Here is a 25,635-nt window from a genome sequence, read left to right as displayed (position 1 = left end):
AGTCCGCGATATTCATGCATTACAGAGCTAATGCTCTTAGCCATGTTATCCACCTCCCATTGGATAACATGGCTAAGAACTGCTCAGGGCAGGTGTTAGCTTTTGGAGATATTCGCGCTAAGCGCGAATATCTCCAAAAGTTGGTAATAGGAGATAGCGATGTTTGCGACTGTTTTCAGTCGCTAACATCTTGGCACGCCCACTTTGCATGTCATTAGTGATAAATATCACTGACATGCAAAGTGGAGCCCAAGATGGTCGCTATCTCCTACTAGCTGTCGCTAACTGGTGTTAGCGACAGCTAGGTAATAGGGAGATAATTTTATCTCCACTTTCTTGGCTTTTAAAGCCAAAAAAGCGGAGATAAACCCCCTTGATAATATGCCCCAATGTTTCATCTCTGCATAATATTATTTATTTTGCAAAAAGGGCAATGCACTTATTCTAGGCCCATCATACTATAGTAGCTACTGAGGAGGGCATCTATGTATTGTCTTAACATCAGTATTCGGTATTTTGTGAAACGCACTTTTCAGCATGTTATTGTCAATGATCTATTCAAGAGTTAAGCTATGGCTATATGAGTAATTTCACAGTTTGCACAGTCTGCATTGTAAGCCCAATACTATTCTGAACAGTTTAAAGACCAGTTTTACATTTTTGTGCAAAAAATGATCTGATGAAGTGGCGTCTTTTTTACTACATTTATTTTACTTCTAGCTGGAAATTGGGTGCTACTTTCTTTACTCTTTGTCAGCGCACACATTTAGGTGTAGTGTGGAATTCAAACATATTTTCCTTTCTGTGGTGTAAATCACTACATGTATTTAGTTTAGCCACTATTTGCTTTTAAGTGAATGGTTAAACTTAGTGCAGTTGACTCTGGACTTATTTGATCTTTTTTAATTAACACTATTGTGTCTAGACCTCAGAGAGCCATTGCATTTAGAGATATTTGAAAAAAAGGACAACTTGAATTTGTACAAGATTGAAGTCTCCTTCTGTAGTGGTTGCCTGTGCCTTAGAAGTGTTTACTGTCTGGGCTCATGGAGTGGCAACCAGTTGATTTTTCCAACATTGGCCATGTTTGATGCAGAGAAGGACTTTGACTCTATTCATTAGTCTTTTCTTGTGGAAGGGCTCTGGATGGTGGATGCGGAGTTCTTTTTATTTCTTTGGTTGGATTTCTCTGTGTATCCCATGGTTCGGGTGCAAATGCACCTGAAAGTACTCGGCTTTTTCCACTAGCCAGAGGGACAAAACAGGTATGCCTCTTTCTCATCCTGATTCTTGCTATCACCATGCCTTCTGGCTTGTACTTTATGTGAAAGTAATTTTGACAATTTTCTATCTTTCTGCAGGAATCAACATTTTGTCAATGAGGTAGTGAGATATATTAAATGTTTAGGGCTGCAGATAAACTGGATGAAGCCAGAGCTGCTGCCACTGTCTGCATATAGCGAGTTGGGAGTGAGCTTGGGTTCCTGTGGAAATATGACATGATCAGATATAGATGCATTAACATTATGTGCAGGAAGGTGTGCCTTGCTGCACATAAACCATCTGAAATAGCATTTTGAAACTTCTATGTGTGTTGCACAATGCAGCACACATGGAAACAGCAAAAACAAGGAGAGATAAAGCATTTCTCCTCGATGCTCCGGTTTAAGACCAGGTTTTCCCTGTCCATATTTACGCTGCCCTGCGTCAAAATCAATGGGTGTTGCGGCAGAACGCTCACCACTACACCCATTGCCACCCCCTTTCACACTAAATATAGCGTGAAAGGGGACCTTATTTACATGGCAGCGTTATAAGGCTAAGTGCATATCGCCGCAGGAACATTGAAAAAAGTGACGTTCCTTTTCCGAAAGGGGCTTGTACATATGCCCCCTAGTGACATAATCAAACTATATCAAAATACCTGAATGATATCCAGAATGCTCCTGTCCGTAGGCAACACTGGGCAGCGCAGAAAGCAGAAGAGTAATTCTGAACCAGGTCCAGACATTTGTGCCCGCAGCAGATGAAATCTGAAAGATAACGCAAAAGAAGATCATGGTTCCTTAAGTAAGGTATTTGGATTATACATTGTGCTACATTAAATCCTTTTGACTTTTTTAAGATTATTTAAAAAATTGCGATTTCTTGGCTCTTTTTTACCTATCATGATTTTGACTTATCAGATGTTGCATTTTAACTCCAGTCCTAGCAGCTTGAGTGCTGGGTAATGTCGAGGTTCATACATTCGTTTTTCGGTCTGTCTTGATAGCACATTTGAAATATACAGTGGGCCTTGGCCCCAGCCGAAAGAGTATTCCTCTTTCACAGCATGTTGTTGGCTGTCTAGTATATAATTTCACTTCCCATGGGAGAGCTTGCAGCGCACAAAGACATATTTTTCATATATAAATACTCTAAATAAACATATATTTAATGATCTCATGCATGAACCGAATACATAAAGTAATTGTTTTTATTTTGTTTGCACGAAAATCCTTTTTCTAAAGTTTAGGCAGCAGTCACGATGTAAGCCAGATCTATTGGCTGTGCCAATGCTTGTTTAAAGGTCAAAGTAAAGATTAAGGGGCGGATTTACAACTTCTGGCACATCTCTGCTAATCAGCAGGGATGCGCCAGAACAGTTGCGACACGCCAAACCACCCGTGCACCACCACTGATGCGCCGCATTTACAACGCAAAAAACACAGTTGATGGGCAGAATGCAGAACAATGTCTTACATTCACCCCAGTGCAAAGATCTGGGCCTAAATCCATCGTTTTTTGCACTCCACACCGCCCTAGGTCAGACACTGGCTATATGTAAATCAGCCTTGACCCTGTGCCTCATGGGAACAGTCCAGCCCGAACTACCAAGCCATGTCTTTCCTAGACCGGAATCAAGCATCCAAGGACCGGTTTCTGGCTATCAGCCTTCTTCAGCCTGGCTAGCTTGACTCCAGTGATGTGGAGAGCCTGGGACTCACGTCTGAGCATACCCAGCCCACTCGGGGTGAAAATTGCAAAAAACACAGTTGATGGACAGAATGCAGAACAATGTCTTACATTCACCCCAGTACAAAGATGGCACAGGGTCAGACTGATTTGCATATAGCCATGTCTGAACTGGGGTGGCAGAGTGGGCTAAAGAACGGTGATGGATTAAACCCAGATCTTTTGACTGGGTGTGAGTGTTTGATTGGTTCAGATGCTCCGTCCATTACCACCCCCTTTTGTACCGCTTTTGGCCGCCATAGGTGTGGCAGGATATGCTCAGACGTGAGTCCCTTGCTCACTTTGCCAGTGGAATCAAGCAAGCCGTGAAGAACCGGGTTTTAGAACCCAGTGGCGCCAGGGGAAACGCCCGAAGTCTTCGAGTTCTCCTGTCTTGGCAAACAGAGACACGGGACACTTCTAGGTGACGTCAACGACCAAGTTTATTGGCTGCAACTAGGAACAGAGGTCTACGAAGCACAACACGGGTGGTTCGCTAGAGACTGCACAATTTAGTAAAGCGAAACATCGTCTTTTATGCAGAAAATCACATTCCTGACTAGCATTCATTACTTACAAATGGACCAATCATACAGTGACATTTCACAAGTATCGCATAACGACAAACCCACTTTCAGTTGTCCAGCCACCAGAATTGACAAGGCAAAATCCAACATTCCTGCTCGGATAAGCCGGACAAACCCATAATAAAAGGGCCTCAACCCAAACCATAAATAGGCCATAAAGGAAGGAACAGAAACAGATGAGAAGCAAGATAGAAGGGTGTGTGCATGTACCATAAACTCAGCAATGTCTTGCTCTTTGATCTCTATCTGACCACCTGCCTAACAAGGAACTGGCTCAACGAGGTCAGCCTCGGGCAAGGGAGTCAGTTCGTTCAGGTCACACAAAAGTCAGCTAAAGGTGTACGTGTCCCAAGGACTCGTTCGGCCGCAGTCATCGGCCTATGTGAGGGCAACCACAAAATGGCTGCCGTACACAAAATGGAACCCGTAGGTTCGAACGAAATCCCTGAATACACAGTGTTTCCATTAATCGATTATGACGAAAACACTCGTACATTCCGCACTCGTCCTTTGCCGTCCGCTGATACAAAAATCGTCTCGATACGACGACCTTTATTGAACGGGTTCAGAATCACGGAACCTCAGACCCTCCTTTTGCCCTTACATAGGCAATAAACCCAAACTCACGTCAGTCTGAATCCAGGTCTATATTCATCAGATCATCAAGATGTTGCTGTAGCATCATCCTAGTACTTAGCAACTCTCTCTGGACAGGTCTCCTTGCACACGAAGTAGCACAAAGGCCACAAATAGCAGGAGCACACTGTACGCAAAGACAGAACAGGAAAAGGATAGCTAAGATCATCCCAATGACCATCAGAATCTTCCATCCCCACGTGGATAACAATCCCCAAACCCATCGGATTAACGACCAATCTCCTTCGTCCACATGTACAGACTCGGAGATCTTATGTAGCTTGGAAATGGCTTGGAAAACTGTTGGAGCGTTGTCTGGAATGAAAACACAGCAGCTCGATTAAATCAATTTACATACCCCTCCTCTATCTGCAAGTATGACATCTAACGCAACTCTGTTCTGGAGAGTCATAAGGCGATCCGACTGGAGCTCAGCAGTCAAGTTACTAAGGGCACCGGCAGTTTCGACTATGGTGGACTCAACCACTCTCGTCAACTGTCGAATGTTCCTGCTGTTAGCCATAGGTCCCCAAAACGGCAGAAAACCCTTCAAGAAATCTCCTAATTCTTGTCCTGCAGTATCTTTCTTACTGAAGACACCTCTAGCAAATCTCGTCTTGTGGTAATCTGCCGCAGCTGTATACGTGGGAGGCAACAGGAACGAGACAAAACATGTGCCCGAAAAATCAGGGGGCAACCATGTATACGCTCTATCGTAACACATGAAATAGGTACCCTTAGCTGCTAAAAACGATGGGGAAGTCTGGGACGCAAAAACATACGTCTCAGTGCAGACACTCTACCCTAACTGAGCTCTCGGATTCTTGCCATTACCTTGCAGACAATAATGACCCTGATGGGGCACTATCCAAATCGGAGAGGATCTTTTCGCTCACTGGTTAACACTCAGACTAACTCCATATCCAGCTACGTTCCAACCAATGTATGCTTGTGTCTCATCTCTCGAGATAGTCTCATAGGAACTAATTCCTCTAATCATGTCCACTATACCCTTGACTAGAGCACTAGTCTTTGGACTATCCTTCACAGAACGTAGGGGGTAGACTTCACGAGCATAGATGAACATCGTTCTGTATGCCCACACAGAACCATTGTAGCTAAAAGGCAAAACCAGGTAAGGAATACCTTTATCGGTAGTATGAGGCATAAGACCACACACCCAACAATTAGTCGTGTTCACTACTAACTGGTGTTGGTGCAGAAGCTGAACAAAGGAATAATTAGCGAATTCCATTCTCCTGATGGATTCATGTTCGGGCAGAGGGTGAAACAGTAGGAGGAGGCATAGGTTGTGTAGTGGATACAAACGTCACTTGAAAAGAGAATGTCACATATCTAATTAGAAACATCATTAAGCTAAACAACATAAACAAACACAATATTAAAAAGCGTTTTCTGCTCATTACAGTACATATTTTGCTCTTGAAGCTCATTCTTTCAACAGGTCTCTCCATCTCGAAAAACTTCATCCTCTAATCATGCTGTTCGCGGCGGTAGGGTGTTCCGTGCTAAGAAATGCGTCTGTCAGTCCAGGGAATGCCCAAAGACCAACCAGAGCCGTCAACCTAACGTCTTCGGCTTGCACGCCAAAGACTTTGCACCGCGACCTTACAGCTGAACCCGGATGGTGGTTTGAAAAACAAAAATCAAAATAGTTCCTCGGAGGAGAGCTTAACCTTAAAAATCAGCAAAAAAAGAATTTAATTTTTTATTTGTCCAACGACTCTTGGTCGCAAATTATAACACTCTTTGCCAGGCAATATCTGTTCTCGGAACAAAAGCTAGGTTCAGAAGTATCCAAACGATTCGACTGAGGCACAGCTTCTTGCAGAAGATCGTCCCTTTCTCGTTTAGTGTTTGTTCCAATCAAACGTGCATCGCTAAAAGGCAGAAAACGAGGCACGGTTTCAGTCTCAGAGTCAGGAATACCTTTCTGGACCCACGGTCGTACGGCAGAGGCAAAGGTGCTCTCTTACAATGTACGCCGTGGATCGAGTTCTTTTTACAGCGCACTCGTACTGCTGATCGTGTGGATAAAAGCACCAAGTAAGGACCAATCGAGCGTGGCTGCTCGTTCTTAGTGCGCTGGAAGTTCTTCACGAAGATCCACGAGCCAGGTTCGATAGCATGTCCTGGATCTTCGGATGCTTGTGGCAAGGTATCATGAACCTGTTGATGCAAAACACGCAATTTAGCCATCAATTCATAAAGGTAATCAAGCAACACAGGGTGCTCTATATCACTGAATTTGGTCGGCCGAGGCACTCCCCATATATTCGCCAGGCGACCAAAAACCACTTCATATGGACTAAGTCCCATTCGTGAATACACAGTCATTCTTGTGGACAGAAGTGCTAGCGGCAAGGCATCGGGCCATTGTAGACCAGAGCTCACCTGAATCTTGGCTAGTTTTAGCTTAAGGGTGCCATTATAGCATTCAACTAAACCAGCTGATTGGGGGTGATTTGTAGCATGGAATTTTTGGCGGATTCCTAACCCGTTACACCCTCTCTTCATCACTTGACCCACAAATTCACTCCCATTGTCACTCCAGACCATTCTCGGCAATCCATACCTAGGGAAAAATTCCTTAATAAGGGCTTTAGCTGTGGACAAGGCAGTATTATCTTTCAAAGGGTATGCTTCCACCCATCTTGAAAAAGAGCAAACAACCATGAGCACGTACTTTAAGTTGTTGCACCTCTCCATAAGGATGAAGTCTAGCTGCAAAGCCTCAAACGGATACGTCGGACGTGCAAAATGACCAGCTGGAGTTGGAGTTCCCTTACCAGGATTATACATCAAACAAACCATACAATTCTCAACCAGATTCTCTGCACACTTAGGAATTCCAACATTTTGCCATACTGGAGCTAACAACTTGCAAATCCCTTTCACACTGATATGAGCCATTCCATGAGCCATCGTAACCACTGGAAGTACATACGCATCAGGTAACAACCATCGCTGATGCTCTGACAACTCAATCCAACAACCATTCGAATCCAATTTACCCTTACTTTCTCTCCATTCATTCAACTCTTTCTCTGTAGCTTCAGCTTGAATGGACTTCACGCTCTCTATCGTATCTTCACTCATGCTTCTATCCGGAACCCATCTCGCCGGACCCGCAACAGACATTCGACTTATCACATCTCTCGCCGTTTCTTTCGCAACTTCGTCTGCAAACGCATTACCATGACCAACATCATCAGTAACTTTCTTATGCGCACTGCATTTCACAATCGCAACTTGCAACGGCAAAGTGTGTGACTCAAGAAGTTCATTCACCAACTGACCATGCTGAATCTTAGTTCCATGCGAAGTCAGGGACCCACACTCTTTCCACAAACGTCCAAAACTATGAGCCACACCAAACGCATACTGCCTATCAGTGTACACAGTCACTCGTTTCCCTTTCGACAACACACACGCTCTTGTCAATGTAATCAACTCTGCTGCTTGTGCTGAATTATGTGGGATACGTGCAGCTTCAACAATCGTATGCAAAGTCATAACAGCATATGCCGCAGTCGTATCACCATTCGGAAGTTTAAAACACGAACCATCAACCCATAAGGTACCATAACACTCTGGAAGAGGAGTGTTCCTAAAGTCTATTCTCCCTTTCGTTTCTTCATCTGTCCTAAGGAAGGAATCATGCTGTTCAATAACATCTGTCTCAACTGAAATCGGCAACAACGTAGCTGGATTCAACATGTTGCATCTCTTTATATGCACATGACTCGCTAAGAGTGTCAATTCGTAACCTGACAACCGAGCACTACTTAAGTGCTGTGTCTTGGTGCAATTCAACAAGGTATCCACTGCATGTGGAACCATCACAATCAATGTATTATCCATCACCAAACCAGCAGACTGTCGAATAGAAACAGCCGCTGCCGCTGTAGCTCTCAAACAACTCGGCAACGCTCTAGCTACCGGATCCAAAGTCGACGAAAATAAGCACATGGATGTTGTTTATCGCCAAACTGTTGTGTCAAAACTGACAATGCACATCCCTCTCTCTCGTGGACATAGAGTGTAAAAGGCTTACTGTAATCTGGAGTACCCAACACAGGAGCCGAACACAACGCATCGCGCAATTTTGAAAAGCTCTTCTGACATTCGTCAGTCCTAGGAATAGGATTCGGAGTATCCTTAACAGTAAGAGCTATCAAAGGTTTTGCAAGCAGAGAAAAATTAGGGATCCACTGTCTACAGTATGATGTAATACTCAGGAAAGCACGAACTTCTCTCTGTGTCGTAGGCATACTCATTTTTGCAATAGCTTGAATTCTTTCTGGGGTCAATCTTCTTCCCTCCTTCGATAAGAGGTGACCTAAGTAGGTTACTTCTTGTCGACAATATTGCAACTTCAAAAGAGACACCTTATGATGGAAAACAGACAAATGCCGTAACAACGACAAAGTAGCCTCTTTGCAAATCTCTTCATTGTCAGCAGCAACTAACAAATCGTCGACATACTGAATAAGGGCAGCACCATCAGGTAAAACAATCGAATCAAGCTGTGTTTTCAAAGCCTGACTATAGATCGATGGACTCTCGCAATAGCCTTGAGGAGCGCGCTTAAACCGGAAACTTCGGCCTCCCAAAGAGAAGCCAAAAATATCTCTACTCTCCACGGCAATCGGGATGCTGAAGAAAGCATTCTTCAAGTCAATCACCGAAAACCACGTGGCTGAAGCCGGATTCAAAGTCAGTAAAGCGGTGATATCTAGAACAACAGGAAATTGCGGAACAACAATCTTATTCACCTCGCGAAGATCGATCACAAACCTATATACAGGAGGCTGTGAAGAATCTGTACGTTTCAGAACAGGCAAAACGGGACTATTGCACACATTACCTCTCGTCTCTTCAATCACACCTTTGTCAATCAGATCATGGATGATGGCTAAAAGTGCCCTTTCACCATCACTGGAAATCCGATATTGGGGAATACGTGGCAATCTAGCATTCGCTTTCAACGTCACAACATACAGTGGAATCTCCAAAAGACCCACATCATTAGGACCAGTAGCCCAAAGAGAATCAGGGAGAGAAGACAATTCAGCTGGAAGGTTATCTTTAGATAAATACATCGGAGAGATCACTCTCTTTCCCAATGCAAGCGGTACTCCTGAAGGAGAACAATGTAGCGTCGCATACAATCTTTTCAACAAGTCTAATCCCAACAGGTTCTCACCACAACCTGTCGTCAGAATAAGGGGTGCTTCGAATTCACAAGGTCCAACAGAAATAGACAACGGACTGGAAATCGGATTAGTAACCGGGGCGCCAGAAAAACCTACTGAAATATTTGTTAAGCCAGACAAAGGTGTGCCAGGGAGTTTAGAGTGCATAATAGAACTCTTCGCAGCACCAGTATCCAACAGAAAAGGCTCTGACACACCTGATGCAATCACTTTAACATAAGGTCCACTCTGATCTACTGGAACTGAAACAACTCCCTCTCTTTGCTTATGGCTGTTCTAGCAATCATTACCATCCATATTCTCACCTTCGACATAGTAATCGTCCGTATAGTACTGAGCCGTCCTACCAGACGCACCATTCTGCTGATCAAAACTATTCATTGAATTCTGTGGAGGCAAGGAACGCGCATTCTGAGGGAACACACCACGTCCTCTACCTCTAGGAGCTTGCTGAACACCTCGACCTCTCACACCAGAAGCACCATTTGTGCACTGTAACAGAACCGGACAACTATTCTTGAAATGACCCTCTTCTTTACAATACGCACACTGATTAGGGCCTACAGGAAAACGCTGCTGAGAAGACTCGAACCTTTGCGAGTTTCTCTGATATTGCTGAGGTTGCTGATAATCGCGCTGATTATTACGAGGCGGATACGCTTGCTGTAAAAGAACCTTCATCTTCAATTCTTTAGTCTTCTTGTCAGCTCTATCTTTCTCATCCTTATCTCTATTCTTGTAGTACTGTGCAGTAGCCAATATCTGCGCTGACGTAGAAACAGCCCAAGCACTCTCAGAATCCTTCAACTTATTGCACAATTCCGGAAGCAAATTATGCACGAACTTGTCAACGAACAACCGTTGACCACCTTCCGTACTCATGTCCTGACCACTGTGGTCGACAAACGTCTCTTCAAACCTGGTGAAAAAGTCAGACACACTTTCCTCTTTCTTCTGCTTACATGCAGACAACTTATCCCAATTGACACTCACGGCAGGCATCAAAGTCTTCATGTAATTAACAATCCTACCAGGGAGTTCTGCAACTAAAGCCTCTGGCTTAGCACCACCAACTTGTCTAGCATTTGCAGCACCAATATTAGCCCATGTATCATCTAACTCTTGCGCATGATCCATATGACGAATCATTCCCCATATAGGCTGTGGAACTACGTTCCCAAACAACATGTCTATGTCAGCTAGCTTCATAATACATGAATCTGCAGTCTGTGATAATTCCTTATAGTACCCTGCAGGATTTTTACGTGGATCAGGCAAAGACTGCTTAAGGGCCAAAACTTCAACTCGCTTCCATGGAACATGCACCCAAACACGCTGAAAATGAGGCGGAATAGGTGGATTAGCGGCTACATCTCCTGCTCTCCAAACTAGGGGAACCTCTCTCATCGGATATTGTCGCGCCTTTCTCCTAACTGAAGAATCAGGCTCAAACAACGGCCTAGAAGGAGACTCACTCCTAAACGACAACAATGTCGCAACTGCTTTCTCAACATCAACACCCACTATAGTTCCCTTCGCAAACTCAGACTGTATACGGAACAACTCAGGCGGAGACTGTCCCAAATCACCATCTTCCCATTCTTCACGAAGGAAAGTACACATTGTCCCAAAAACATATCTCTGTGTCGATGCTTCCCATTGACGGAAAACATCCATAACAGACTCAAAATTATACTTCAAAGGATAAGTAACCCATTTAGGCGCTAAATGATCCAACACTGTCCGCTCATTGGGACCAGGCAATTGGCTACGCAATTGTTTACGCTCTGAGACAGGTGTCATACCCAATGACCCAAAGAGAGGAGAAAAGAGACCAGTAACAGTATCGGTCATTCTTTGTCGAACAGAAAGAGAAGGTGACGAAAGAACAGGAGGAAAAAACGGGATGAGACAAAGTATGCATAGGAGTCGTAGCAGAAGGAGTAGATAATACAGGCGTAGGAGTTGGAGACGAAGCAGGTAGCAAAGTCGGCGGCCCTTGAGAAGGCTGCGCCAAAAGAATAGGAGCCAACTGAAGAGGAGCTGGCTGTTGTAGAACCACAGGTGGCAAAGCAACCAGAGGTTGCACAACTAAAGGTGGCTGAGGTGCTGTAGCACTCTGCACATAATGGGGTGGCAAACTCAACAAATGTGCCATCAAAGAATCTTTCTCAAGGTATTTCTTTGCATCTTGTTGCTGAGGTGGCAAAGCTGGATAACACTTATCAATCGCCAATCTACGTTGCCTAAGCAACTGTTCACTCTCTTGTTCTTCTTCATTATCTCTAAACTGTATAGCATCTTGCATTACCAAAACACCTCTCTCTCTCTTTTATTTCTCTTCGCTAACTTAATTTCTTTCTGTTTGGCTTCCTTTCGCCAAAGGCGGAAAGAGTCAAACATCGCCGGCCGGGCTTTCTTCTTGAACAGTTTGACTTCTAAATTATCTAAAATCTCTGTATCATAGCTACCATATTGGGGCCACTTTAGGACACCGTCCTTCCTAGTATATCTAATCCATACTTCATTATACGTGATAGGGCCCACACCATGTTTTAAATAGAGCTCATAGGTCGGAGTTCCAATCGGAGGCACCGGACACGAGTCCTCCAATCGGGAATCCCTATTACAACCGCAACAAAATATCTTTCTTAGTCTGCTAAGACCAGGCATCTTCGCTCTCTAGTCTAGCTTCAAACTTCAAGGGAAAATCGAATACGATAGCCTCGTGTATACACAAGTCCCTCTGCTTTGGAGCTTGCAAGTCCCAAATCAAAGATCCCAAGGGGATACCCAAAACAAAACTAAGGACTGGGAGACGCTCCACTCATACTTAACTGAAATATCGATGACGTCGCCAGAAGACCCGTCTATTGTCACGCTCTACAAATCATTTAATGGCGCCAAGACAGGGCGACAGTCAGGGCAGCAGTCCTTCGTAGCCGTCGGAAAGCGCGGAACCTCGCAGCAAAGTCTTTCGGACCACGACGACATACAGGGGTCGATGAAGTGGCAGGCCTTCCTCCAGAATTTTCACACGAAGCTCCTCACGATCTTCAGGCTTGGACCGGTACCGCTGACGTCGCCCCACATTGGGGGCCAACTGAAGAACCGGGTTTTAGAACCCAGCGGCGCCAGGGGAAACGCCCGAAGTCTTCGAGTTCTCCTGTCTTGGCAAACAGAGACACGGGACACTTCTAGGTGACGTCAAAGACCAAGTTTATTGGCTGCAACTAGGAACAGAGGTCTACGAAGCACAACACGGGTGGTTCGCTAGAGACTGCACAATTTAGTAAAGCGAAACATCGTCTTTTATGCAGAAAATCACATTCCTGACTAGCATTCATTACTTACAAACGGACCAATCATACAGTGACATTTCACAAGTATCGCATAACGACAAACCCACTTTCAGTTGTCCAGCCACCAGAATTGACAAGGCAAAATCCAACATTCCTGCTCGGACATGCCGGACAAACCCATAATAAAAGGACCTCAACCCAAACCATGAATAGGCCATGAAGGAAGGAACAGAAACAGATGAGAAGCAAGATAGAAGGGTGTGTGCATGTACCATAAACTCAGCAATGTCCTGCTCTTTGATCTCTGACCAGCTGCCTAACAAGGAACTGGCTCAACGAGGTCAGCCTCGGGCAAGGGAGTCAGTTCGTTCAGGTCACACAAAAGTCAGCTAAAGGTGTACGTGTCCCAAGGACTCGTTTGGCCGCAGTCATCGGCCTATTTGAGGGCAACCACAAAATGGCTGCCGTAAACAAAATGGAACCCGTAGGTTCGAACGAAATCCCTGAATACACAGTGTTTCCATTAATTGATTATGACGAAAACACTTGTACATACCGCACTCGTGATTTGCGGCCCGCTGATACCAAAATCGTCTCGATACGACGACCTTTATTGAACGGGTTCAGAATCACGGAACCTCATCCGGGCTGAAGAAACCGGTCCTCGGAAGCTTGTTTCCGGTCCAGGGAAGGCATGGCTTGGCAGTTCGGGCTGGACTGTTCCCATGAGGCACAGGGTCAGACTGATTTGCATATAGCCATGTCTGAACTGGGGTGGCAGAGTGGGCTAAAGAACAGTGATGGATTAAACCCAGATCTTTTGACTGGGTGAGAGTGTTTGATTGGTTCAGATGCTCCGTCCATTACCACCCCCTTTTGTACCGCGTTTGGCCGCCATAGGTGTGGCAGGGTATGCTCAGATGTGAGTCCCTTGCTCACTTTGCCACTGGATTCAAGCAAGCCGGGCTGAAGACGGCTGGAATGCCAGAAACCGGTCCTTGGAAGCTTGTTTCCGGTCCAGGGAAGGCATGGCTTGGCAGTTCGGGCTGGACTGTTCCCATGAGGCACAGGGTCAGACTGATTTGCATATAGCCATGTCTGAACTGGGGTGGCAGAGTTGGCTAAAGAACGGTGATGGGTTAAACCCAGATCTTTTGACTGGGTGCGAGTGTTTGATTGGTTCAGATGCTCCGTCCATTACCACCCCCTTTTGTACCGCATTTACAATGCGGCGCACCATGGCGCACGGATGGGCAGATGCGTGTCGCATCCCCCGGCGGAAAGACAGCGCATTGCTGGAGTCGCGTCGCAAGCACGACGCAGCTCCAGCAAGGCTCGGGGTGCCCCATGCGGCGTCAATCCTTAAGCCTGCTTCAAGCAGGCACAGAGTTTTGACGCAGCATGGCGGTAAGAGTGACTCAGTGAAATCTTGCGCCGGATCGCCCCCCCTGTACCGGAACGCCCACATGTGGGGCAGGGCATTTACAAAGTGACGCATCTCCCTAGATGCATCACGTTGTAAATATCCCGCAGCATGGCGCTTGCTTTGCGCCGCCACTGCATCACTAAAGTGACTCAACTTCAGCGCAAATGTGGCGTACGGGGCTTGTAAATCTGCCCCTCAGTGCATTGGAGATGCATTACTGTACTGGTTGGTGCTCCCCAAACAAGATGTAACAGAAGCAGGGATTTCTCTTAAAACAGCTGCAGGCTTTGGAAAGTTGTTGACGTCTATCAGAGTTTATGTAAAATCCATGGGCGATTAAGTCTCTCTAGAAACGTGGGCAATAGATAAAAGCAGAACTCTCAGTGAGTTAGTTTGAGCACAGACTCACGAAAAAAAAGAACATGGTTGTGGGAGGAGTGAGGGGGTGAGTCTATAAAAAAAAGTTGCACCCCAGCTGAACTAGGCAGGTGGCAACGTTTTAGAATATGCGTCAATTACCTTATTTGATTCCGCCTGTGAGCTCTCTTTATTTCTATGAGAGTCTGACATGATGATGGGGTAAGAACATTGATTCACTTGTGGTTAGGACATAAGATCAGCAATCGAGCAGACTAAGGGCCAGATGTAGGTAGCCCTTTACCGATCGGAATCGGCCGAAAATACCGATTTTCGGCTGTTTCCGATCGGTAAAGGGCTATGGAGATGTAGGGGCATATATTCGGTAATTTTACCGAATCGTTATTATTACCGAATCGGTAAATTTACCGATTCTGTAATATTTACCGATTCGGTAAAATTACCGAAAATGCAATGTGGGTAGCCAATATTCCATTGGCACATGGCTTTCAGAATCGGTATTTTACCATGGAATTAGGCATGGGCGGAAAATCCGTTCCGCTCGCGGATTTTGCGGATTTTCGGGAAATCCGCAATCCGCGAGATTTGCGAATCTCCCGCAAAATCCGCAAATCCGCGAGCAGCGGATTTTGCTCGCACTGCTCGCACTGTTCGCGTGAGTTCGCGTGAGTTCGCGCCCCGCGAATAAGTGCAAAATTGCAGAAATACGATTTTAGCAAAACTGAAAGTAACTACTTACCAGGTTCAAAAGTTCAGGCTCATCATTAGTAGCCATTTCCTGTAGTGCTTCCTGAGGGGCCCCTCCAGAGTTCAGTTGCCAGTTGAAACTATTATGTGACCCTGCTCTGAACCTCAGAATAGTTACACATATGCCACAAAGGTCCTGAATTACAGCTAAGGGAGACAAGCAGGAGCCAGGCTGGAAGTTAAAATCCATTAATCAGCCCCTAATTCATTATTGTCAGTTGGGGCAGGGCAGGTGTTGTAACTAATTTTGCAACAATGAAAGCACTTAGCAAGTGCAAAAGATCACTAATCAGGGCGCACTAAGGAAGCAGGTGCCAGCTAAAAAAATATTCTGTGACACATTAATCAGCCCCAAATTAATTCAGGTCACTTGAGGCAGGGAAGGTGTGCTTTGCTTTGCCGAAAATAATGTACACTGGACAACCAGAGGGTGTGGTGATGAAACAGAGGGTGGCATGGGTGGGCCAGAGGGTGGCATGAGTAGTCAGAGAGTGGCAGTGGTGACAGAGAGTGGCAGTGATGAAGAAGAGTGTCCCAAACAGGCTGGACACGTAGAAACAACAAGTTCGCGAAACTTGCGACCCGACAGGTAAGTTCGCAATTTGCGAAAGTGTACAAAACCCTCGCGAACTGGCAGAAACACGGGCGAACACAAAAAAAAAAATCCGCAAATTCGCGGGAATTCGCGGATTTTGCGGATTGCGAATCCGCAAATCCGCAAAATTCGCGAACGCGAGATCCGCAAAATTCGCTCATGCTTACATGGAATACAAATCCATGGTAAAATACCGATTCCTGTGTACATGCACATCTGTGCATGTACACATGTGCCATGTGACAGACAGACGTGCCCTTAGGGCATGTCTGTGTGCCACATTGCACACATGCCCGTTTTGGGGGTGCTAGAGGGTGTCAAAGTGACACCCCCTGCACCCTTGACAAATTCGGTATTTACCGATTCGGTAAATACCGAATCGGTATTTGAATTGAATCCTATGGGCTTCAAGGCCCATAGGATTCAATAGCAAATACCGATTCGGTATTTACCGAATCGGTAAATACCGAATTCTTAAGGAATCGGTAACTAATCCAGATGTTGGTACCTACATCACATTTACCGATTTTGAAATACCGAATCGGTAAAATTCGGTATTTCTAAATCGGTAAATGTGATTTACCTACATCTGGCCCTAAATGCTGTCAGTGAAGGGAGCTTTATCCATTTCTGTGATGTGATAAAAGGCACATCCAGGTGGTCTGAGCAGACATCATCACTACCCTTAGGAAAATGGGTGCCTACTGCTAATGTTCGCCCCTACACTCAACACCCCCGTTTGAGAACCTACTTTCAGATGTTGAGCACTACTGGTCGGTTGGGATGTATGACGTTAGCACGCATACTATTACCATGCATACCTTTACAACGCGGTATTTACAACGAATACTGTTACAACGCATAGCGCTTTGAGGTGCTGGATAGTGGTAAGTATAATTTTATATTCCAACTCCAGTCCCCGTGGACACTAGGGAAGGTGTTGGATATAAATTTAAACTTATTCCCTATCCTAGAGCGCCCCCCAGCGCAATGCGTTGTAATGGTATGCGTGGTAATGCCTGCGTTGTAATGGTAGTGTGTGGTAAAAAATGCGTGCTAAACATTGTATACCGGTTGGTTGTGACCTTCCAAAGGGATGAATTATAGAGCACAATGCGTTGCCCAAGCAGTATTTATGGGTTCCTTCCCTACATGTAAACAGTGGTGGTATAGCGGCTACAAAGGGACCCGTCTGAGACAAGAGGCTTTACAGAATGTGGATATGTATTTATATATAAAGAAAAAGTCTCCTCTCAAAGAAAGAAGCGGGAGCCTCAGAGGGGATTGGCAAAGCAACACACTTTAATCTTCAAAGAATGGCGAATGCATTTCGGCCGGATTTGGCCTTCGTCAGCGCCTGCAGTGTGTGAAATAAGAAGTCCCAGAAGTCCTGCAGTGGAAATACACCCCACCGCACACCGATAGGTGCAAAATGTTAGCTCCGCCCCTCACAGGTAAAGTTTTCAGCTGGTCCGGGGAGGTCCACGGACTACATGACCCAGGATGCACTAGTAGTTCCAAGGTAAGTGTAGCTGAGGGGCGTTGATCCAAGTGTCCAAAATAGCGAGGGTTGGGGTCATCGCAGGACAGGACATGCACAAGAAGTTGAGGGTGCCGCCTCGCGTCCCCACCCCACAAACCGGAGACCAAGAAGCAAAGTTGCTGGGGCGGGAAAACAATGTAGCCCGCCCGGCAGAGGCGGAATGCCTCATTAAGCCGCATCCATTCACCTGGACATCCGGCGAGCTTGGAGATATTCACTACCGTGAAGAAACAGAGACAGCCGAGACTGGGTCCAGATTCTCCAAGCCACAGAAAGTGAGTGGGCTCCTGAACGCGCTTCTGGCACACGCGTGAATTTGAATAAAGAAAAAGTCTCCTCTCAAAGAAAGAAGCGGGAGCCTCAGAGGGGATTGGCAAAGCAACACACTTTAATCTTCAAAGAATGGCGAATGCATTTCGGCCGGATTTGGCCTTCGTCAGCGCCTGCAGTGTGTGAAATAGGAAGTCCCAGAAGTCCTGCAGTGGAAATACACCCCACCGCACACCGATAGGTGCAAAATGTTAGCTCCGCCCCTCACAGGTAAAGTTTTCAGCTGGTCCGGGGAGGTCCACGGACTACATGACCCAGGATGCACTAGTAGTTCCAAGGTAAGTGTAGCTGAGGGGCGTTGATCCAAGTGTCCAAAATAGCGAGGGTTGGGGTCATCGCAGGACAGGACATGCACAAGAAGTTGAGGGTGCCGCCTCGCATCCCCACCCCACAAACCGGAGACCAAGAAGCAAAGTTGCTGGGGCGGGAAAACAATGTAGCCCGCCCGGCAGAGGCGGAATGCCTCATTAAGCCGCATCAATTCACATAGACATCCGGCGAGCTTGGAGATATTCACTACTGTGAAGAAACAGAGACAGCCGAGACTGGGTCCAGATTCTCCAAGCCACAGAAAGTGAGTGGGCTCCTGAACGCGCTTCTGGCACACGCGTGAATTTGAATAAAGAAAAAGTCTCCTCTCAAAGAAAGAAGCGGGAGCCTCAGAGGGGATTGGCAAAGCAACACACTTTAATCTTCAAAGAATGGCGAATGCATTTCGGCCGGATTTGGCCTTCGTCAGCGCCTGCAGTGTGTGAAATAGGAAGTCCCAGAAGTCCTGCAGTGGAAATACACCCCACCGCACACCGATAGGTGCAAAATGTTAGCTCCGCCCCTCACAGGTAAAGTTTTCAGCTGGTCCGGGGAGGTCCATGGACTACATGACCCAGGATGCACTAGTAGTTCCAAGGTAAGTGTAGCTGAGGGGCGTTGATCCAAGTGTCCAAAATAGCGAGAGTTGGGGTCATCGCAGGACAGGACATGCACAAGAAGTTGAGGGTGCCGCCTCACGTCCCCACCCCACAAACCGGAGACCAAGAAGCAAAGTTGCTGGGGCGGGAAAACAATGTAGCCCGCCCGGCAGAGGCGGAATGCCTCATTAAGCCACATCAATTCACCTGGACATCCGGCGAGCTTGGAGATATTCACTACCGTGAAGAAACAGAGACAGCCGAGACTGGGTCCAGATTCTCCAAGCCACAGAAAGTGAGTGGGCTCCTGAACGCGCTTCTGGCACACGCGTGAATTTGAATAAAGAAAAAGTCTCCTCTCAAAGAAAGAAGCGGGAGCCTCAGAGGGGATTGGCAAAGCAACACACTTTAATCTTCAAAGAATGGCGAATGCATTTCGGCCGGATTTGGCCTTCGTCAGCGCCTGCAGTGTGTGAAATAGGAAGTCCCAGAAGTCCTGCAGTGGAAATACACCCCACCGCACACCGATAGGTGCAAAATGTTAGCTCCGCCCCTCACAGGTAAAGTTTTCAGCTGGTCCGGGGAGGTCCACGGACTACATGACCCAGGATGCACTAGTAGTTCCAAGGTAAGTGTAGCTGAGGGGCGTTGATCCAAGTGTCCAAAATAGCGAGGGTTGGGGTCATCGCAGGACAGGACATGCACAAGAAGTTGAGGGTGCCGCCTCGCATCCCCACCCCACAAACCGGAGACCAAGAAGCAAAGTTGCTGGGGCGGGAAAACAATGTAGCCCGCCCGGCAGAGGCGGAATGCCTCATTAAGCCGCATCAATTCACCTGGACATCCGGCGAGCTTGGAGATATTCACTACCGTGAAGAAACAGAGACAGCCGAGACTGGGTCCAGATTCTCCAAGCCACAGAAAGTGAGTGGGCTCCTGAACGCGCTTCTGGCACACGCGTGAATATGAATAAAGAAAAAGTCTCCTCTCAAAGAAAGAAGCGGGAGCCTCAGAGGGGATTGGCAAAGCAACACACTTTAATCTTCAAAGAATGGCGAATGCATTTCGGCCGGATTTGGCCTTCGTCAGCGCCTGCAGTGTGTGAAATAGGAAGTCCCAGAAGTCCTGCAGTGGAAATACACCCCACCGCACACCGATAGGTGCAAAATGTTAGCTCCGCCCCTCACAGGTAAAGTTTTCAGCTGGTCCGGGGAGGTCCACGGACTACATGACCCAGGATGCACTAGTAGTTCCAAGGTAAGTGTAGCTGAGGGGCGTTGATCCAAGTGTCCAAAATAGCGAGGGTTGGGGTCATCGCAGGACAGGACATGCACAAGAAGTTGAGGGTGCCGCCTCGCGTCCCCACCCCACAAACCGGAGACCAAGAAGCAAAGTTGCTGGGGCGGGAAAACAATGTAGCCCGCCCGGCAGAGGCGGAATGCCTCATTAAGCCGCATCAATTCACCTGGACATCCGGCGAGCTTGGAGATATTCACTACCGTGAAGAAACAGAGACAGCTGAGACTGGGTCCAGATTCTCCAAGCCACAGAAAGTGAGTGGGCTCCTGAACGCGCTTCTGGCACACGCGTGAATTTGAATAAAGAAAAAGTCTCCTCTCAAAGAAAGAAGCGGGAGCCTCAGAGGGGATTGGCAAAGCAACACACTTTAATCTTCAAAGAATGGCGAATGCATTTCGGACGGATTTGGCCTTCGTCAGCGCCTGCAGTGTGTGAAATAGGAAGTCCCAGAAGTCCTGCAGTGGAAATACACCCCACCGCACACCGATAGGTGCAAAATGTTAGCTCCGCCCCTCACAGGTAAAGTTTTCAGCTGGCCCGGGGAGGTCCATGGACTACATGACCCAGGATGCACTAGTAGTTCCAAGGTAAGTGTAGCTGAGGGGCGTTGATCCAAGTGTCCAAAATAGCGAGGGTTGGGGTCATCGCAGGACAGGACATGCACAAGAAGTTGAGGGTGCCGCCTCGCGTCCCCACCCCACAAACCGGAGAGCAAGAAGCAAAGTTGCTGGGGCGGGAAAACAATGTAGCCCGCCCGGCAGAGGCGGAATGCCTCATTAAGCCGCATCAATTCACCTGGACATCCGGCGAGCTTGGAGATATTCCCTACATGTAAACAGTGGTGGTATTGCGGCTACAAAGGGACCCGTCTGAGACAAGAGGCTTTACAGAATGTGGATATGTATTTATATATATGGATGTACATATTGCTCTTTGCATTTCGTGAACATAGCAAGGGAGCAACAGACCACCGGATGTGAGGGTGCTGGCAACTCTATCAAGATCTTAGTATTATACGAATGCATTTCACATGTTTCAATTCTTGGGCACGTGGAAATGAAGTGATTTGCCCAGAATCACACGTTTTACAGATAAATTCCAATGGCAGGATTCCACCTCAGATCCTCAGGTTCCAATATCAGCAGCCTAGCCACCACATCAGATCTCCAGTGTGTTAACACGAGTTTCAATTTCAGCTTGTAAAAACACCCCATATCTGGAGGAAATAAACTCTTGGTAAATTCAGGGTGGCAGATTTACAAGGTCTGGCGCATCTCTGCAAATCAGCAGGGATGCGCCAGAACACATGCGACACGCAAAACCACCAGTGCGCCACCACTGATGCGCCGCATTTACAATGCGGCGCGCCGTGGCGCACGGATGGGCAGCTGCATGTGGCATTCCCCGGCAGAAATGCGGCGCATTGCTGGAGTCGAGTCACAAGCACGACGCGGCTCCAGCAAGGCTCGGGGTGCCCTATGCCTGACATGCTGCGTCACTCCTTATTTCTGGTTCAAGCAGGCGCAGGGTTTTGACGTAGCATGGCCGTAAAAGTGACTCAGTGAAATCTTGTAGATTTCACTGCGTCGCTTTTACGAGCCGTACCTGCGAGGGAACGCCCACCCGGCGCAGGAACGCCCACATGAAACCTGACGCAAGTTTCATGTGGCGCAGGGGTTTACAACGTGACGCAACTCCCTAGATGCGTCACGTTGTAAATACGGTGCAACATGGCGCATGGTTTACACCACCGCTGCATCACAGTAGTGACGCAACGGCGGCGTAAATATGTCTCAAGGAGCTTGTAAATCGGCCCCAGAGTATTTTTGTATTACAGTATTTACCGGTTCTGTACTGCTGTGCTGTGACAATCATTCCAATCAACAAAATGAATTGAAAACTTATCAGAATCACACAACACTCTCATTGGTAAATGGAGATACTAAGAGCCTGATTCATGAAAGACCCGTTTTGCGAGTCTTTAATAGCGATTCATAAGGAATCGCTATTACAGGCTCGCAAAACGGGATTCATGGAGGAATCGCAAATAAAAATGCGATTCCTACATATTCCTTATTTGCGATTAGCAAATTGCTAATCGCAAATAAGGAATAACTCCCCATTCATTCCTATGGGCCTTTTGGCCCATAGGAATGAATGGGGAGTTATTCCTTATTTGCGATTAGCAATTAGCTAATCGCAAATAAGATAGCGATTTAAAGGGTGCCAGGGGTGTCCAAAGGACACCCTGTAGCACCCCTTAAAAGAAAATTTGAACAGGTGTTGCGCACACACATGTCCAAAGGACATGTGTGTGTGCAACATGCAACTTAGAAAAATGCTTTTAAAAGCATTTTTCTAAGCCCAGGGGTGCGGCCGTCTCCACGCGCTTGCGACTGATACAGTTCAGATACCTCCACCGTACATATTACACTAGACAGCGCTTGTGGAGGGCGGGATTGATTGCATCCCCGACATGTCTTAGATGCAGCTCTGAGGTGGGCACGCTACTGCATACTGTGTGGGGCTGTGGGGCTCTTCAGAGGTTTTGGGACAGAGTGTTCCGGTGTTTGAGTGAGGTGCTGGCCTGGGAGTTGCAGAGGGACCCCAAACTGGCTCTCCTTCATGTTCTGGCTGGAATTGGGGGCAATAGATATAAGCGTCACTTACTACTTCTGGGTCTGACTCTGGCCAAAAGGGACATAGCGAGATCCTGGAAGGCACCTCGTGCCCCCACCATCACGGCCTGGCAGAATGGTATGGATTACTGTATGGGTCTGGAGCAGCCTGTCTATGTCGCACGGGGATGCCCCCTCAAGCACTTTAAAATTTGGAAGAGGTGGGCGGACTATCGGGGCCTGGAACTGGACCCACCCGCAGAGGAGGAGGCCCTACAGTACGATTGATGGCCCTACGGCCTTTGTTCTGGCTTAAAATATGCAGCGTTTGGCATGGCACGGACGGAGTAGGCAGCAGCACGCTTGGGAGGGGGGGGAGTTGAGGGGGGTGGATAGGGGCAGAGGGGTTTACTAATGGACATTTCTTTGTTTACAATTTCCTTCTGACGTATCGCCTAAGAAAATGTTTGCATGATGTGCTATTGATCATTTGCCCTAGTAATTGTCTCTGGTGTTCAGAGCACTACGCGCTATATTTTTGTCATGCTACCAATAAAATCTGTTTTAAAAAAAAAAAAAAGCATTTTTCTAAGTTTTCGCTATTTACCACGAGGTTTGACCTCGCGGTAAATAGCGGGCCGAAATTGCGAATTCGCAATTTTAAAATGGATGATGAATTGCATTTAAGGAATCTCAAATTGAGATTCCTTAAATGTAATTCCACGCAAATTTGCGAAATCGCTATTAGCGATTTTTGCATTTGGATGATGAATCCCAAATGCAAAAATTGCACTCGCAAAGGGCCAGATTCTCAGATGAATCAGGCTGTAAATGATTTCCTCGTCTGTGGGTGAATGATGCTGTGTTAATATTCGCATTCTCAGATTCAGATATTCTTAAAAATGGATGATGTAAAAGACGTCAGCACATAGAAAGTAGCACCACAACCCATTGAGAGAGTAGGAAAACTGTGGCTTTCCCATTAACCCTTGTGAAGAGTGGACACCCTGCTCTAACCTGGTTTACTTTTACCCTTTTCTCAAAATAATTATCTTCATAATATTTCAACCTTCATTGCTACCATCAGAGTGCAAGACCATTTGCCTGTGCATGCTTATTGTTTTGACATCATATTATCATGGCATCTATTGCACGAGGCAATAAATGTAGTCAGAAAGAAACACAATATGTCCAAACACACATTACCACAGATAAAAACAAGAAACAGATACGCAGGTGATCTTGCAAATTATGCAAATCAGTACTCTGGAAATTATAGAGAGGGTCGTTTGGAATAGGGGAGTGAGAATTGTCTTCTACTATAAAAAGATTTCTATGGGCTTTATTATCTCACCCATCTATGTCTATTGTGTGAAATTCTCATCCGTTGCCGCATGGGTCCAAGGGACTTACAGTGGTGTCCTCGGTTTCCCAGGGGTCTTCAGACCCAACCCAGGTATGTCCCTAACCTATCTCTAAGGGGATGTAGGGGCCTATTAGCAAGAAATAGCGATATTTTTCACTGAACGTGGTTAGCGACTTTTTTTTATCGCTGGCTATCGCTGGATATTTTATCGGAGAAAACATGCTATTAGCAACGTTTTTCTCCATTGTGCTAAAATATCCAGCGATAGCCGCGAAATGCAAGAATATCACTGGAAATCCAGTGATATTCTAGCATTAACTCCAATGGGGGCTTAATCTGATAATCCACCCCCTATTGACTATACAGGTAAGTCAACTTTTTAGCAGGCGTTAGTTTATAGCGATAATCGCGCTTAGCACAATTTTTTTTATTGCTTCGCCTGCCTTGCTAATAGGGATAGCTGTGTTAGCGACTGTTTCCAGTCGCTAACAGTATGGGTACGCCCACTTTGCATGTCATTAGCGCTAAATATCTCTGACATGCAAAGCGGGCCCCAAGCCTGCAGCTATCGCCTAAAAGCTGTTGCTAACTGCTGTTAGCAACAGCTTGCTAATAGGGCAATAAAAATATCGCCGCTTTAGCGGGAAAAAGTCCTGCTAAAGTGGCGATATTGCCCTTGCTAATATGCCCCGTAGTGTCAATTTGGGAACTTTAATAATGCATTGGACTTTATTGCAATGGGCCGCTGCTCAAATGCTTGGACTTAAAACACCTGCTGGGGCTTTCCTCCAGCTTTCTGAACATCTTCAATACAGACCTTAGCGGACCCTGCTGTTCTGGCGCTTCCAGAATGCAAAGCTGGGCACTACTCATCTCTTCTTGGCTAGAAGCAGGCCAGAAAGTCCAGCTGAAGCTTAACTGACCTGCCCTGCACTGCTTCTGACCCTGCCTGCATGGAAGCCACCAGCTGTCTCAATGTGTTTAGAGAAGGGTACACAGCTTCTAGAAGCTATCTATCCCTCATAGCACAGATTAGAAGAGGGTTACCTCAAGACACTACTACTAAAAGTGCAAGTGAGCTGAGTGGCGACTCTTAGAAGTGAGCACGCCACTCTCTCAGGACATGTAATTGCTTTTCGTTCATCATTTGCCCCTGCTTTGAAGAAACGACTTAGAAAACACCAGGCTTGTGTGGACATGAACCAAGAAGGGCACGAGTGGTCCGGTGTGAGCCACCAGACAGCTAAAAGCGCTGCAAGGCCACGTCAATGCCAAAAAGAGTACAACAATCTTTTACGTCTGTCGAGATACATCTTTTCATGGCTGCAACATAATATAAATAGAGGGGAGCGGTGAGTCAGAACTCTCAACCATTGCTTGCTGGGAGCGTCATTCTCTTTTGGACGAGCCCACACCAAGGCTACTGGAAATTGGAACTGTCTGTCATAATCTATACAGTGATGTTTCTTTACAGACTTACAGGGGAGGTACTCATTCTTTGACTGTGCCAAAGCTGACTGCACCTTTAGTTAAGGGTCCTATCAGTGTGAAGGCAGGTCAGATCTTTTCGTGTTCCTGTCACCTGATCAAACAAGATCCAGATCTCTTGCATTCATATGATTTCTTCTGCCTCTGGCAGCCAGCAGGTGGCACCCTTAGACACATT

General features: G+C 46.5%; 1 protein-coding gene across 1 annotated transcript in view; it reads right to left on the bottom strand.

Annotated features, from left to right (window-relative positions):
* Positions 1 to 25,635, bottom strand: part of LOC147722464 (uncharacterized) — a 240,545-nt gene that overhangs the window by 199,054 nt on the left and 15,856 nt on the right. The window contains exon 2 of the mRNA XM_086966847.1: positions 1,925 to 2,033. Coding sequence (XP_086822973.1) covers positions 1,925 to 2,033 — 109 coding nt within the window. The remainder of the gene's footprint in view (positions 1 to 1,924; positions 2,034 to 25,635) is intronic.

The sequence above is a fragment of the Lissotriton vulgaris genome, chromosome 4_1, assembly GCF_964263255.1.
Source record: "Lissotriton vulgaris chromosome 4_1, aLisVul1.2, whole genome shotgun sequence".
Lineage (NCBI taxonomy): Eukaryota > Metazoa > Chordata > Amphibia > Caudata > Salamandridae > Lissotriton > Lissotriton vulgaris.
Note: the sequence above shows the minus strand (reverse complement) of the source record. Positions and strands in the feature narration are given on the sequence as shown.